This window comes from Limulus polyphemus, unplaced genomic scaffold (genome assembly GCF_000517525.1).
Source record: "Limulus polyphemus unplaced genomic scaffold, Limulus_polyphemus-2.1.2 Scaffold5959, whole genome shotgun sequence".
Classification (NCBI taxonomy): Eukaryota; Metazoa; Arthropoda; class Merostomata; order Xiphosura; family Limulidae; genus Limulus; species Limulus polyphemus.
The window spans coordinates 10,253-27,789 of NW_013671569.1; the positions used below are offsets into that span (position 1 = coordinate 10,253).

Consider the following 17,537-nt stretch of genomic DNA (forward strand, 5'->3'; position numbering starts at 1 on the left):
AACACGTTTAGATTGAATGGTAATTTATAATCAGTCACAAGAACGTCGAATCTGAATCACTTGAAAAAAACACGGGGGTGCTTAACTTTTTTCCAGGTGTATATTAAGAAGTATAAGTAAAAGCCTTTTATTTTGACAATTGGCAAAATAATTATATTTTAAATTCTAACATGTTTCATTTTTATTTACTGTTATTGTGTTATTTAGATGTAGCAAATATTAGAAGTAGCTGAGGTTGTGTGGAAGGCCTTCTTATTCTGCACTTCTGCTTTATCTTCCTTACCTTTATTGCCTGGTGTTTTTGCAGCAGATCTCTTCTGCTCAGCTACTTTCAATATTCTTTTTTGATATTGATGAGCTTTATTGAAGCTGTTGTCTCTCTTCCTTGTAAGTTGATGAATGTCATTTTGCTCATTATTTGTATTCTGTGGCTTTGGAATCTTTTTTTTGCAGCTAAAATTCAACAGTTTCAATTCTCTTTTTCAATTAATTTTTTTAACCTTCTGAGTATGGAATTCTGGTCTACTTTTGTGGTAGTTTGAGTTGTTAAAAAAAGGAAAATGTATTACTAACCAGTGACATAGCTACCATGTATGCTTGTATGCTCCACATCATTTTCACAATTATTTTTTTAAGATATATATATATATAATATACATTTAATGTATAAACATAATATATAAAAAAAATATAAAAGTAATGTCTTCCCATTCATTCATTCAAATTTTATTTCAATATATCACTGGTTATAACATCTATGCATCCACTTCTATTTGATGCCGACCGTGCCACAGCTAGTGATGTCTAATGGGTTATTCCTTTACTTGGTGTGTGAATAGTATTGGATTTGACACCAACCCAAGGAAGTGAAAAAAAAATATTACCACAGAAAAACTGGTGCTCAATGACTAGTCATCCCAAAAACCCTAAGATCAGACCTGTGGACAGACCTTGTTTGTGAGAGGGAAAGAATAGGGTAGTTTGAATTCTTAAATCCTAATCACCAGACCATATTAATAATTTGATTGTGATGCCTACAGTAGGCATGCACATATAGCCCAATGTATAGCTTTTTAATTAACAACAAAGATAATGTCAACATTCTGATTAATTAGATAGTTGGAATAATCAAAAATAGAAATAATTAAAAACTTAACTTTGATTTGTTGATTAGTTTCATGCAATGTGACATTTGTTGATTAAGCAGAACAAACATAAATTAATCAAAAATAATAATGACAATCATAATAGTAATACTGGATAGTTATACAATTGAAAATGGTAATAATCAGAACACTAGTTGGTTATTTTCGTATCAGTCAGTTTAATTGCAATTTCAGTTAATCAGTTATTTTGTGTGACATTAAGCGATGTAATCAGTGTTCATAAGTAATTCATTAACTGAGTTAACTGCTCAGCTCTAGTGGCTAGTTTTGGGATATGTTGTGAAGTGAATCAAATTTATTTAGCTTTTAGACAGGAGGAACAGACAGTCCCATGTAAGAACTAAAATATCCGGTCATGAATTTACTTTCTGATCTTGAAAGGATGATAATGTAATTTGTTCTATTAGTCATGTATAAAACATCGAAGGTTCCTGTGTTATTCAAGAAGCTACTTCCTCATTTTCTTTTGATTCCCTTGCAGTGTGAAATGTAGAGATAAAACGATGGGTGTGATTTGAGAAAGTTGCCTTTCATTGACAAGCCTACTTTCACCAAGAATAGTTACTGGACAAAATGAAAATTGTTTACAAGTGTTAGTACTGATAAAGGTGTAGAATTTCTGTTCATGATTAATGTTAATATTAATAATTTCTAGTAATGTTAAGAACATTTATGGACTCGATATAATATTTAATAGATTATGTTTTTAATCTTTTTTTTTTTTCTATTTGACTCGTAATGTACAAAAAAAAATGTCATGGAGCATAGGATTTAATATGTGTTTGATTTTTTTATGTCTAAGGTGTGTGAAATAAATTACACATGTAGCTAATTAAAAAAATGCTGTTGTGCTAATTGGTGTTAATTCTTATGTAGGCTCTGAAATTTCCACTCTGTTTCTGTAAAATAATTGTATTCTATTCAGTATTAGTTTTACAAGAGTGTGTATATGCTATGTCTAGTGAAGTATTCAAAGTGGACTGCCACGTAAAAGGAATTTAACTAGTTTTTGACAGTAGAGTATTTTTATATTAACTTAGAAATTTTCACTATAAAACTTAACTCCCACAGTCAGACTTAGTTGGCATATACTGTACATTACTTTTTTCATCTATTTTTTATCTCTGTATATTTAACACTTTTTTTTGTGTATTACAGCTATTATACTGTGCCCTGTATCGAAAATACAGTTGGTTGTGTCAGCTTGTGGATACTTCTCCCAATCCTCATGAAGTGCGAGTTAGTGTTAATATTTTCCAGTTTTTAAAAATAACATTTTCAAAAGTTATCTTTCACTTTGAGTAAACATTTTATAGTTGTTTGAAAGTAAGCAATATTTGCATTATAAGATTGTATTTATAACTGAAACAAATGGTGTTATATATTTTAATATTACAAAGAACTGTCTTTAGCAGTTGGATGTTCTTGAATGATATTTTTTATTCAAGTAAAAAGCTATTTATAATAAAGATTCAGAATTAAACAAAGGAACCAACTGTAGAGGTAATATAAAAGTCACAGCTTTATATGCAGTGAAAACCATTGGATATTTGTGTAGTATTGGTACGATACCTTACTTCCACTCACATAATAACTTTTTTCAACTTGTGCTGCTCTCTATATGTGCAGTTTTTCACTTGCCACTAACCCTGATGCTCTAATCTGCCCATGGGTTTACATGTGGTATAGTTTCACTGTAGCCTGCTACTAACCTTGCAACAACCCTCCACAAATAAGAGTGTGACACACCCTCCTAGCACAGCTGACTCCCTCTATACTGAAGAGGATTTTCTTCACTTCTTGATTTGGCATTCTGCGTCTTCATCGGATTATTTCGTGTTTCCCCCTGTCCCAGTATTCAAATCCATGCTGATGAGTTTTTAACCCAATTAAGTTCAGGTGCCAGCATGCCTCATCCTTCGTGTTTATCTGACTCCTATGCTTTGGCTTTTCATAGATCAGATTTTCCAAATTAGGATTCTCAGGCCTTGGAGTCTTAGATTTAGGTGTGGGGATCTGATCAGCCCAGTTTTCTTGTCTTTGGATTACACTCACTACTGTCCTCTGCTATATTTGTCTGTTCATCTCCTTTCTGAGGCTCTCCACCATTCCCTAGAGGAGTTTTCAGCAGATACTCCTATCCTTCTCTTTTCCATGTTGACACACTTATCTTCCTAAGTCTTATCCTTTTATACATGCTCCTTTGTTGTTGGGATCTTCTTGGCAGGGATGCCCACTTATCACATGTGTGTCTCCCTGCTTCCTATTTAAGAGATCTCTGTTTAGCTCCTTTTTTGCACCAGTCTGTATTTGGGGATCTTCCTGATACATTGGAATCTAGGGTGGAGGCTGCTCATCAACATTCCTCCCTTACCTTCTTAGTTTCCCATCTCTTCCAGTCCTCTCCTGCTTCAATTCCCATGTCTTGGCTCCCGCTTCCTCCTCACTACCAGTGCCTTCTTGCATTGGTGACCATTCCTTAGGTTCTGGAATGGTTGGGACACAGTTGGTTAGGTTTGTTCATCTGTAGCATCCATTCACCATAGATTCCTGCATTCTCCAAATTCTGTCAGAATGACTTTCCCTTCATTTTTACCCACACCCATTATCCACTTGTTCCATTTCCTTCCCTCCTCCATGGGATCCCATTTCATGCCAGCATTTCTCAGAAGCAGTTTGAAATATTTTACATAAGGACACTATGAAACAAGTACATCACCTTTCTCTGGGGTTCTATTACCAGCTATTCATGGTTCCCAAAAGACTGGAGATTGGCATCTTGTCATCGACCTATCCAACCTCAACTGTTTCATCAACCTCCTTCAGTTCACCATGGAATCTTTCCTCAAACTTCAGCTCCATCCCAACAAGCCTCTGTCATTCATACACATTTTCTCCTAAAGGAGGCTGCTTGTGTGGGATGGCTAGTCAAGCTGGAGAAGTCCTATCTCAATCCCTTACAGTATTTGATCCATTTGGGCCAAGCCTTCTCCTCTTTGTTTGAGGTTGATGGAGCTCTTGGTTTCCAAAGACAAATCATCTTCTTCAGTCACCCAATGTCTTTTGGAATAATACATACTTTCTTTTTCAGAACCATTTTTTAATTGTATAGGATTCTGCCAGGTGGCTGTTATCTCCTTCCAGGGTATACTTACCCAAACTCTGCATGGAGCCAGGATAATTGCCCTGGCTGTACCAGTGCCCACTGTTGAGATGAGATGTTCTGAAAAGACCATTTAAGGTATCTCATGGTATGTATATTTACTCAATTATCTGATCCATACTGTACCTATTCCATGAAATATCATAGAAAAAGCCAGCACCAGGGATGTGATCTGCTCATTTTTTTGGTTTGCACTTGCTGGCTTGTAAAAATAGGATTTGCAGGTACCCATTGCACTGTCTACTGGAGGTCCAGTGGAGATCCGGGCACTTCTCTGGGGTCTCCATAATGTGAATCCTCCTACCCTTCTTTTTTGTGTAGAGCACAGGAGACCCTTGCACTTACCGCTTCCTATCTGCTTGGGTGGTGACACTGTCACTGTAGTGTGGGTCACCCCCCCAAACCATATTGCATAACTAATGTGCCCTCCTCCTATAGTGGAATCTGTCTTATAGAATCGAGGTGAGCACACAAGGTATGTGTGACTGCACCCCAACCACACTACACATATGGGCTTGCCAACCACTTGTATGCAAGTGCTCGGACAGTTATGTTCTCATTCTACTTATCTCTGCAACACATGGGTCTCATTTATCTTTTACCCCTTACATTATGGGTGAAGAGTATACCCTGGTTTAGATGAGATGCAGTCTCATATGAGTGTGCCCCTATGGATTCCTTACCATTGAGTGTCCATGGACTTCCCTTTGGCATTTTCTGAAGGGAGCTCATCTAAGTGCAATTTTCACTGGTCCCTTCACCAATTCAAAGTGGGATTCCAGCTTTTCTATGTGTGAAGCTAAGTTATTGTGTCGAAAATTTACATTTTCTTAATCTGATAATTTCTTATTGACACTCACCTTCACACACATTATCACTTGACCTACCTACTTCTGGTGCACATTTTTTGTCTTGCCTTGTCAAAGAATGAAGTTATCACAAGTACAAGTGCATTGGGGAAGTTACTGCACATGGAGGTTGTGTCACCCTCCTATTGGTGGAAGGCTTTTGTTGCATGATAACTTCCTCATTTAGCAGTACAATTCATGTTAAAACACATGAAAGTAGGTGGGAGTTGCCTCAAGGTTAGTAGCATGCACATTGATAGATAATTATGAAATATAGCAGTGTAGTTTGTTGTAAATAAGTTGATCATATTTAGTATGTGAAATGTTAATAAATTAAATATTCACTGCATGTATTTTTTTATTTTCTGTATATTGAAGAACAATGTCAAACCAAGTAGTACAAATTATCTGTCTTTATAAAATCACTTAAATACTTTTGATATGTCATTTTCTTTATTTTTTGCTTCCAGATTGCCAAAGCCCTCTGGTGGTATTACTTTTCCAAATGTATTGAATTCTTGGACACAATATTTTTTATTTTACGTAAAAAGAACAGACAGCTGACATTCCTTCATGTTTATCACCATTCAACGATGTTTGGACTTTGGTGGATTGGAGTTAAGTGGGTACCAGGAGGATCAGGTTTGTGTGAAGTGCACATGACTAAAGTGTGTTTTATCAGTTTATCTTTTGTTGTTGCTCAAAGTTTTATCACTGGTATTTTTTAAATTCATGTTAAAAGGCTTGATCTACCTTTAGCTTCAGTTCACTCCTGTGGTTTAGTGATTTTAAAGTTTCTCATAATGACCTGGGAATATTTATCTACTTAACAAAAACCAAAAAATGTTCTTAGTATTTCAGAACCCTTAATGTCTTTACAAGTTTCTTTAAAATTTGTATTTTAATCCCCTGTCTTTTGATAGACTTCAGTAAATCACATTTGATTAAATATATCTAACACTTTATACTTACTTATTTCAAATAAGGTTTACTTAATTTGGAAATACTAAAAGTCTTTCCTTGTTAAGTTTGCTGTCATGCTCTCAACAAACATGACTCAAAATTCAAGATGTCCTTTATGTATTACTTCATATTTTATTGTTGAAAGTCAGGCTGTTAACTGTTATGCAAATATGTCCAACAATATTGGAACTTCTTCAACTTCCTTGAAGGCCTTACTCAAATAGTCTGCCTTTAGCATGATGGTAGATCCTTTGCTGGCATCATTAGCTCTTATTGATCAGTGTGTTTGGACTGTTGATGTAAAATTATCCATTGGTATTTTTAGTGGATTTCAACTCCTATTTTCTCATGATTTTGTTCAGGCCTCTTCAGTTTGATGTGTGCAGAGCAGGATTTTCTGATAGTCCTATACTCCTAAAAAAAGGTTCTGCTACTCTCCTTTTTTTGTTATGTCCTGTGTTAAATCTTTGGTACTAGTTTATCATGTTAGATGATTTAGTTATTGAATTCTTATTTCTTCCAATGTCTTCTGATAATTATGTTGTTGCTAATGCTTTTAGAAACTAACAAAACTTCAATAGACTAATTAGACCTTATATTGTATTTCTCATATTACTTATACGACCGATTGTCAGTTTTCTGCCTTGCACACTGTTACCTGTTTTTGTTCTTTTTTTTTTTATAGTCAAGATAGTAAATATGCTTAACATTCTTCATTAACTTCAGGTTTTACTTATATTATTGCTGTCTCTTTTTTGTTTCTTTGACACTTTAGCTTGTTGTGCTGTGTTTCAGGGTACTCCCCTCCATAATTTCATCTGATTTTGAAAAGCTTTTTTCCTGCATTATTTTGTCTTAGCAGGTATTTCACCTAAACAACTTTCCTGTTTGAGAGATCTATAACAGCATTAGTTTATTAAAATTTTAACATTACTTTTGGACATTGTCCCTTTTCAAGATGACCAGAGAGTAATGTTGCCCTTCTGCCTTACCTTCATTGTTGACTGAGAAGTAAACATCCTCTTCATCTATTCAGGCAGAGAATTATAACCTTGCATGGGGTCCTACACTAGGGCATAATTTACTGACTAGAAATACTTCACAGAATCAGCAATTTGGGTAGTAAGATATAGCTAGCCTTTTACACACAATAACTATTTTCATCATTGAATGGATAAATGCCTTATTTTTTTCTCAGTTATTTACTTGCATTCAATCAACCAACCAGATAGCTTTATCTTTGGGATATGTTGTTCACAGTATCAGTCTTAGCTTATACCTATTCAATGTCTGGTGTATTTAAGATCTTGTATGATTACTTTTCAAATAATTTTTCACCATCTCTATTGGCTTTACAATTATTGGAATTTGGGGTGTGCCTACTTCTTTCCTCTCTGTTTTGGGAATGATGGATTCTTTATATGAGGCAATTTCATTGAGTTCTGCTCATATTAGACATCTCTAATGTGATCTTGCCTCCAAGTGGTTTCTGTCTTCATACCAGTTGTGTCAAGAAATTTATCTTTCTCCTGCTACTCTTGATTACCTTCAAGTTTGTCTCAGTTGAGAATTTACCACTATAGGTTCCTCATTTCTTCCACCTAATTCAGGTTTTCACTTTTTCAGAGATGCTTTTATTGAAGGATTGGATACTGTATTAGGAGATTGTTTTTTTAGGGTCTTTGGTATCCTCAGGAATCACTTTCTCACATCAATCTTTTGGAACTTTGGATAATTCAAGTTGCGTGTTAAGCATTTTTACTCTTGTTATGGTGTAAATGCCTTTTACAAGCTGGCAAAGCATGATTATAATTAGTTATACTTGTCATAAAACATTAGTATTAGGTTATTATATTTTTAAACAAACATTCTTTATCTAGTCCTTCAGAGATTTTAAGCGAAATACATCATTGGCAGTCAATATAGTGTGGTTGAAATACTATCATTAATCATTCTTCTAATTCTTCAAACCGTAGCTCTACAGTAGTTAACCATCTTCTTCTACCTTATTGGTCCCCAACTCCAGATCCTGTTTCTCTAGTGCTAGATGCTTTGAGCCAATCTTTTGAAATTTTTTTTTCTCTATGCCTCCCTTTCTCTTTGTCTTTTTCCTTGGGTATCAGTCAAGATCAATATGTTGATTTTTCAAGTTCCTCTTATTGTTCCACACTGGTCTGATTAATTATGGTTTCACTACTGTGTCATTTATCTCAAGGGGATCCTATTCCATTACTTCTTTGGAAACATCTATGTCAGCCTTAAATGTCTTTATTTCCCAACAACATTTGTCATCTACATCTTAACTACTGGCTTTTATACAGTCCTTTGTTAGAGAAAGTGGCTTCTCTTCTCACTTAGATGCTGCTACATTCTTGCAGATGTTCTTCTGTTGCCATGTACCATATGCCTTAAAAACTTTGTTTTATATCTTTCTCCAACTTAAAAATTGATTGCCTCATTTTTCATGTACTTATTTCATGATCATTGCTTGTCTTCTTCTGTTGCACTCTACAGAGCTACTATCTCTACAGTCTTTAGATGTGACAAAAGTCATCTTCCTCTGTTGTCACCATTCTTTCAGGATATTTTATTTAGGTTTTTGCTTACTTCATCTAACAGTGCCTATACGATGCCCTCAGTAAGACTTTAGTCTTGTCTTAAAATCATTTGCTCTTGTGCCTTTGCAACTTGTTCACTCTACCATTTTTCCCCTGAAGACATACTTTCTTCTGGTGCTTGCTTCAGACTGGAGACAATCATACATGTATGTCATTGATGCTTCTTGTACACTTTACTAGGAAGGCTCTGTACTTATATCCTGATAGTGCCTTCCTACTACCAAAGTCTAGGACTACAAGAGAGGATAACTGCTGTGGTACCAACCCTGTTTTACTCAGATTAATTCAGAAGAATGTTTTCTCTGTCTTGTTAGGATGAACAGAACCTTTCAGAGGCAATCAATATAAGCTTTTATACCTTATGATGAATCTTGATCCACTAATTTTGCTCCAACCACATTAATGAATTGGCTTGTACAGCTGATCTCTCTTGGCTATCAAGGTGTACAAAAACACTTTAACTCTCTCCCCATGAGCTTGGTCAATTTGACCAACCACGTGACCTATTTTGTACTCATATAGAGTCTTTATAGATTTGATACTACTAACTTTTGATTTAGCGTGTATATCTTCACAAAATTTAACAGTCTTTCAGTAAACATTATAACCTTTCACATACAAAAAATCATATTTGTTTGTGAAGTATTTTTAATAAACTAAAAAAAAGATTTGTCCTTGAATATATCGAGTATTTGTTTTGAATAGTCCATGTGCAAAGTAATTTTCATGTTAAGATTAAAAATACTTTTTTTTTCATCTCAAAAATCTCAAATTTCATTTGTGTAATCTCTAAAACCTCCTAAATACGTTTCAAGTGTGTGTTTTCAGAAGAAATTTATATTTTATCTGTTATTTTCTCTAACCTAACTCTATACAAGGTTGGCCAATTTAACTCCTAACCACCAAAAAAATATTGAAATAAATCTAAATTACCCTCCTTTTCTTTCCAGAATGACTTCAAATGTAGCTTGAAACTGCATTCGTTTATTCTAAGTAGCTTTAAGCTCATAACAGTATACATCTCTTTATAATTACATTTTATTGATTTATTACTCTTTGAACTGTGTCTAACTACTATTCATGCTATTATAAGTTGTAAATCACTTGGGGAATGTGCAGCTCATGTTACGCTATCGAATTACATTACCCACGAGCTGCTTGCATGCATGCCTTGTGAAATATTTTTAATTATTATTATTGTTTATATTACCTAATCTAACCGTAACTAACCTAAAGACATCTCTATTCACAATTCTTCTGGTTTTCTAACTATGCGACAAGAGCAGTTACAAATGCATCCAAGCTAGTCGTTGTGATCTCCGTGGGAATCAAATTTGAATTAAAAGTGAAATTGACTTCTGTGTTCAGAATACAATGTTATATAATACACCATTTGATAGATTAAAACCTTGACTTTCTATTGGTTATAGGTAATATATAATTAAATGTAAGAGAGAGAACTATTAACAAATCCTGAAAGAGAGGATATGACAGGTGGGTGTGGTAGGAGGGGTCTGATTTTCTATTTCATAGCTCTGTAACCAAATAAAATTGAAGACTATAAAAATTATGGTTTGTCTGAGCAATGACGATTTTATAATGAGTAATTTCCATTTAATTTCATAGTTTCTGGGGTGAGGGGGAATGAAATAGAGATGAGACGATACCTAGAGAAAATGTATCACACTAGGGGAAATTCAGGATTTTTTTAGATATTGCCTTATAAAATTAAGAACTTAAAACTTACATACTATTAAAATATGGATTATTAGCTAAAATTTTATGCTATACTAATTGGTATAACATAAACAAAAAATAGCTTAATAAAATTTTGAATGTAAGACACTAAAACCCTGTGTCATGTGCAGTAAAGGATACTCGGGGCAAGAGGGTTAAGAGTGAATTTTTGTTTACATTTCATCCAATTTCATCATTTTGCAATGTCTTTGGCCTCCTGGTCTTGGGAAGATTTAAAACAGATCTTACAGGCTTGCATATTGAAAATAAAAACATAATTTTCTTCAATTTTACTTTCAACACTTTGCTGTTTCTTCAGTTTCAGGATTTCTTTGCCACTTGTCATTATTTTCCAAACCAGGTAAAATTCTTAGCAAATGAGTTATTTTCTATTCAGTTATTTAATGTTTGGTACAATATATATGTTGTGCATAGTGACTCAAGTATTTCTGTTATGACAAATATCCCTTGTTTCCCATATCATGGTTGTCTGGGATTGTGAAATATTTTGGAACAAAAAACAAATAAACTTTTTTTTTCTTAGTATTAGGGGTACCAGAAAGTAATGTTGTTATTTTCCTTATTTTTCTACTGGTAATTTACAAATGTGACAGGACACACTCTATCTGTGACATTTATACAATGAACAAATGTGAAGAGATTGTCTTTGGCAGTGTATTAAAAGGAAACTTTTCTGCACGATGGCTGTACTTCCTGAATCAACTTTTATCAAGCTCTTACATTCATCCATAAGCCCTTGAACAGTTTGCTTAATAGTTAATAAAAAACTATTGAACACTGTTAATAATTAATTATTGCATAGATGAATTAATGGTACGATCACATAATTAAATGGACTGGTATGGCCTAGTGGTTAGCATTCCTGAACTGTGAACTTGAAGGTTCATGGTTTTTGTACCTGGTTGCCACACAAACGTGCTGTAAATTTTGGCTGTGGGTGCACTATACGAGCGATATTCAAATCCCTCTCTTCGGTAAGGCAAGAGTTTGAGGTTTGTGCTGCTGACTAGTTGCCTTTCTTCTAGTCTGACAGTTCAAACTTAGGGAGAACTATGTGCAGGTAACTCTTTGTATAACTTTGCTTGAAAATTTTTAATTCTGAAATTGTACATTAAGAGACAAATTTGCATGAAGTCTCAGATTTCAAGTTTATGATTTTTTTTGTGCAGTTTGATAATAAGTTTTAAGTTACTATGTACTTATAATATTAGGCAAACAGGAGTAAATTTTAAACTTTGTAAAAAAAGAAAGTGATTTTTATAGTAAAATAAATTGTAAGAAAAACACCTTTATAAAGCATCCCAAGTTAGTTGTGAATATAAAAAAAGTGACTAAAATAAACAAGAACTTGGTTATCTAGAGCAATGTTGAGTTCAATCAGTTGTATTCAAAGATTGCTTATTGTTTTTTTTACAAGCTTCAAAAAGCTTTAACTTGTGTAAATAGATATTCAAGAAATTGCATACTTTTATTTTGGAGAAATTTTTATTGTATAACAATGCAAGTTTTAATCAGTTCAGTGATATTATTACTGTTAATTAATAATCTTAAGGTATTTCAAATTTATATTTAGAATTCATACATATATTTCTTTTCTTATCAATAGAAAAATAAAAAAATCTTGATTAAGCACTTAACAACAAATGCAAACATATTAAACATTAAAAAAACATTAAAGAGTGTACTTATACTTGTAAAAAATATCCATAATCCTGGAATTTTATTATTCCACAGATATGCTGAAAATGTTTTTAAAAACTTTGTTCACTAAAAGTAAAATATGAACAAGTATTAAATTTTGTAATATATTTTGAAACTTTGAAAATAGAATCAACAGAGTAAGTAATGTAGTGTTACACCATGAGTTTTCTTTATGTGTGTGTATTTTCAAGAATAGCACATTATACTCTTTGTTGTTGGAGTTTTTATTCCAGGATTAGTCAGTCACTACTTATTCTTTGTTATTTTAGTATAAATATTTACATTGGTGACAGAGGCATCCAGACTAGATAACCTTCAAATCATTATATTGTTGAAGGTGTCCTAACCTATAGTTGCTGTCCCCCCTTTTTTGCTGAAAATTTTCATGTTGGTTTAAAGCTTTATGAACACAATCTAAAATACAAAGCACTATTATACAGATCATACGAAAACAGGTTTGCAGACTTTAATCAACTCTTTAAAGAATGGGCTTCACCAGCAATGATACCTGTACTTCTCATTGTTATTTGATTTGGAGAAGGACAAGTACAGTATTAGGATTTATATTGATCCAGTGCTATTTTCTCATAATTACGTTTTTAGTGGGGTTTTAGGCAAGATGAAAAACATATTTTATTTATTTTTACTGTTCTAAGGCAGCACTAGTTATGTTAAGAACTTCAACCAAATTCTTTGTTTTGAAACACTTACAGTGTGTATTTTTTTACAATAAAAGGCTATCCATATATGACTAAAATTTTAAGCTCTTAGGAGTTACAGTTCTTTAAATAATTTGATTGTAACTCAATATCAAATTTAAAGTGAGTTGTGAGCTGTAACAATCTATTCTCTTTGTATGTGTATGTACAGTTAGGCACAACAGGAATGATGTAAATAATTAATAATTATACTTTTGTGATAGCATACAGATACTACTTTGCATACTGTGTTTTGAGAACCTTTCAAAATTTATTGGAAATTTGTTTAATTGTATATAAGATATTATAGCCAAATACAGATGTATAGATAATTATAAAACTGTATAACCTCTAATCTGCTAAAGCATCATTAAGTAGTATTTTATATAGATTTTTCAAATCAATTTATTGTATAGTGATGCTTTCCAGTTAATATTGTCCACTAATTTTTTCGTATTGGAATTAGCAATATATTTTTTTCAAATCTCAAACTGCCACCATAAATTTAGCAGTGATAAAGTTCTGAGTGATAAAAATATTATTATTATATATAAAACTGTAAACAGCTGTTGCATTGTGTTCTTTCCTTTAGATCTTACAGTTAATGTTATAAAGATGATGTTAACACAAAATAAATTTGTTTAATAGCATATAGGTTGTGGAAAAACTATCCAATGTACAATTCTTTAGTATATTCTTTTGTAATCAGATTTTAAGCTGTTTGTACTTTTTTAACTTTTAAGTACAGAATACCTCTTTTTACATATAAAACCTTGGTTACATTATTAGATTACTACTTATGTGAGATTATGTTTTGTTTATATTTTCCTCATTATGTGCGGGTTGATTTTTTGCTAAGGTTTAATGTTGCTGTCACTTGTTTTCCATATGGTATTTCTTTTAACTTCTCTTAATCATTATGCTTCTGAAGATTGTAGAACATTTTGTGTTACTTTTTATTTCTTAAAAATTTTTCCAAGTTGATTAACCAAGAGTCAAAGCTATTTATAATTTACTGTAACACAAGAGTCAAAGCTACTTGTAATGTACTGTAACACAAAGAACAGTTTACTTGTGAATTTAGAGTCATGTCTTAATATTGGAAAGCTGAAATAGTTTAGCTGAATTTTAAGATGCATTAATATGCTTGGCATTCAAATAATTAATACATGAAACTGTCAGTAATTGGTGAAACCTCATAATTAAAGAATTGAGGAAAACAAAGAATTGTACATCTCATAAATATGTTACTACCATGGTTTTACCAATAAAGGCATTGTAAAACTTAAGCAGGTAATTTTATATATCCTGATTCTTGTTTTCTTAACAGTGTTCTCTATCATTCCCATCCAGTGCACTTTCATAAAATATAAAGTGTGTGAACTGTATTTCATGATAACTTTCTTTACTGAACTACACTTGTGCTATCTTTTTATCTTCATTATCAACCTTGCAACTCTGTAATTGGCATCAATTTGAATGTTAATCTAATTTGATTGATCTGTGGATGAAGCTTTTAGATCTTTTGAATTAATTTGTTTTTGTGGATTCACATGTGACTAATCCATATGGAAGTCATGAATGAAATATACAATTGTTTTATTATGCTTTTCTCTGCTTCAAATTATAGTGTGATATATATACCAAGGTAACTTGTTTAATTTTAATTTTTTAATGTCATTAATGAATGATACTCATCATCACAACCATAATTTCTTACTGATTTTAAAAATGTTTGTCTTGCCTTTAGCTTGTTTGCTTGTATAAAAAAGAAATTACTATGCAATTCAGGTACTCTTTTTCAAAATTCAACTTCATGCAGTGGTGAAAGTAACTTGAAATTCTCACTGCTACATTAGTAATTTGCCCCCACCCCCCATTTTTTATATAAATCAATACTGCTAATTTGTGCAGACAGAAGTTTTTATCATTTGAATATACACATTAATACTAGCAGCTACTACACTTAATAGAAAAAAATTAATCCATTTAAGTTTGATTTGAAAACATTTTTTAGGTTGAACTAGCTAAAAGTTGATAATTGGCCCTGATGAGTTACCATAGCAGTCACTTGAATGCATCCCACCTGACTGGGAGTAGAGCCTAAAGCTCAGTATTGTTTTACAACATTATATGACATCTAACAATATTGGAGAAATTAGGAAGTTGTCTGGAACTATTTAAAAATAGTGATTTCTTTTTGTGTTTGCTAATATAAAATGCTCAAAGCTAGGGCTTTTTTTTTGCCTTAACAACCCCCACTGAGGCACTTGGTGACTCCTAGACCCCTCACTTTTTTTTTGAGCTGTTTTTAAAAGCTTTAAAGATTTTGTAGAGAGAACCCTTCAATAAATGTGACACTGCTGGATTTTATTTTTCAGCTGTCCCTGGTGCTATGGCAAACTGTTTTGTTCATGTCCTTATGTATCTTTACTATGCACTCTCTGCCTTTGGGCCCGCAATAAAACCCTACTTGTGCTGGAAGAAATATATCACAATCATCCAACTTGTAAGTAACAATAGTTTTATGTACTTAGCCACTAACATTACATTTTGTATTTTAAAAATTCAAAGGTTACTTAAAATACATGCACATAGAAGAACAAAAAAGAGCATTACTGCATGATCCTGTAATAATTAATTTTATCTGTTGTAATTTTGATTGTAAACATTAAGTGTCTTGCTCACTAAGAAAAATGATCACTTGGAAGTTTGGTATTTCCAGCTTTAAAGGAGCTTACTTACAAATATAATCAGAACTTTGCTTGTACAGAAACTTCTTACAAGATATTATTTTTATATAGCAGTTTAAACAAATTCTAATCCTATGGGTGCTATACTGTTTAACAGCAATTGTATTTCTCACTGTAAGGCTTAGAGATATCTTCATAGACTTGTTAAGTCATATTTAGGTTTATTTAATGAAACTTCAAACTTGCAAAAATCTTTTTCATTATACAGAGCTGTAAAGTTAAATTAAATTTGACACATCATATTGTTAGTTGTAGCAGGAGGATCTTCTAGCCTTAATGTTATAACTTCTAGACTGTATTTTTAATTGTGAATGAAAATTCATTCTCATGTGTAGTCATTAATTTTGCTTGCTGTAGTAGTTGAAAACTTTTACAAAAAGTAACTGTTAATGTGACAAAGAGAACAAGTTTATTTTAACTCTGTGTTTTGAAGTAAATCTTTTGAAATAGTACATGTTTTGTTGCAATACACAGAGTTTGAAATAACACAGACAATATTCATTATTAACCAATGCGTCTAGCTAACTAGGCTATAGTATTATTCAATAAACAAAAACTTTGAATTGATTTTGTTAATTTTTTTGTACTTGCATATTTATATATAAGTTTTTGAATCAGGATGTATTCATAAACTATCCCCATGAACAAGCAACTGTTTTTATTCTAATACATGTAAAATTATGGGAAATTGCTTTAATGGCAGTAATTCAGAATGTTTTAAATATGATATTTTAAGTTTCCTGTAAAATAAATTTAACTTAATGCATTCTGGTAGAGTGCTTTGCTCCACCTGTATTAAGTAAATTATAACTTGAAGTACAAGTTATGTATACATACACACACACAGTAGGTTAACTTGTGACCTAAAAGACTTGTTATTATATTTTCAGTCATAAAGACATCTATTCCCTTAAAGCTTTATTCACAACTATATATAATTATCTTTCTCTTTGGGTAATGTAATGTTTGTAGCCACTACATTATCACTACGAAAGCCAGTTATTTGTGTCATAATTATGCTCATTTCACATGTTGATGGCAGTCGTCAGAGGCCTGCTTGTTAGTTTACCACATTTGTTTATGGAGCTTAAATTCATGCACAGTTGTGTTCTTGAAAAACAAGAATACGGTACTGAATGCTCATGATAAACTGAACCAATGTATTGTACTTCATTTTTATATTGTACACTATATAGCTTTTGTAAACCATTGATAATGACTTCACTTCAACATGTCGGCCATCATCAATCATGTTGAAATACCACAAATAAATGGGAGTTCTACTTCAAGTGTGATTCCTATAGAAGTTTATTAGTATGAGATTGTATTTTTTCTATGATGAAACTGAATATTTTAGCAAATCAAAGTTACAGCTTCTGTGTATGTACTGTTGCATAGGTTTGTTCAACATTTTCTTCTCACATAAGCAACATATTTCAAAATAAATACTATTGTATTGGGTTACTTTAGATTATAAATTGAATTTCTTGAGACTTATATTTTCAAGTGAATTCAAATACTAATAGTTTTTTACAATGTACTTCTATCTGACAGAAATGTTATTCGGATCGATCACATAAAGATTTTCACTTTTATTTAACAAGTAACTATACACTTAGGAAGAAACAAAATCAAAATATTCTTTATTAAAGACAGATATATAATAAATTTCTTTAAATCTTTTTTGTTATTGTTAACTGTATGAATACACCTCAGTAGAAGTTTAACAAATATGCTTTAAAACTTAATTGTTAACAATTGTCAGTTGAATTCTAAAAAATTTGGTTTTGAACCAGTCATTTTGGGGGGGGGGGAAAAAAAAAAAAAAAGGGAATGGTTTTGTAATTAAAAAAAATTTAAATTTTTTTT

The 17,537-nt window shown here is 32.2% G+C and overlaps 1 protein-coding gene across 1 annotated transcript in view; it reads left to right on the forward strand.

Moving 5' to 3' along the window:
* Positions 1 to 17,537, forward strand: part of LOC106473188 (elongation of very long chain fatty acids protein 4-like) — a gene marked incomplete at its 5' end in the record, with an annotated part of 41,336 nt that overhangs the window by 8,993 nt on the left and 14,806 nt on the right. Inside the window, 3 exons of the mRNA XM_022401676.1 lie at positions 2,325 to 2,405; positions 5,648 to 5,819; positions 15,297 to 15,424. Coding sequence (XP_022257384.1) covers positions 2,325 to 2,405; positions 5,648 to 5,819; positions 15,297 to 15,424 — 381 coding nt within the window. The remainder of the gene's footprint in view (positions 1 to 2,324; positions 2,406 to 5,647; positions 5,820 to 15,296; positions 15,425 to 17,537) is intronic.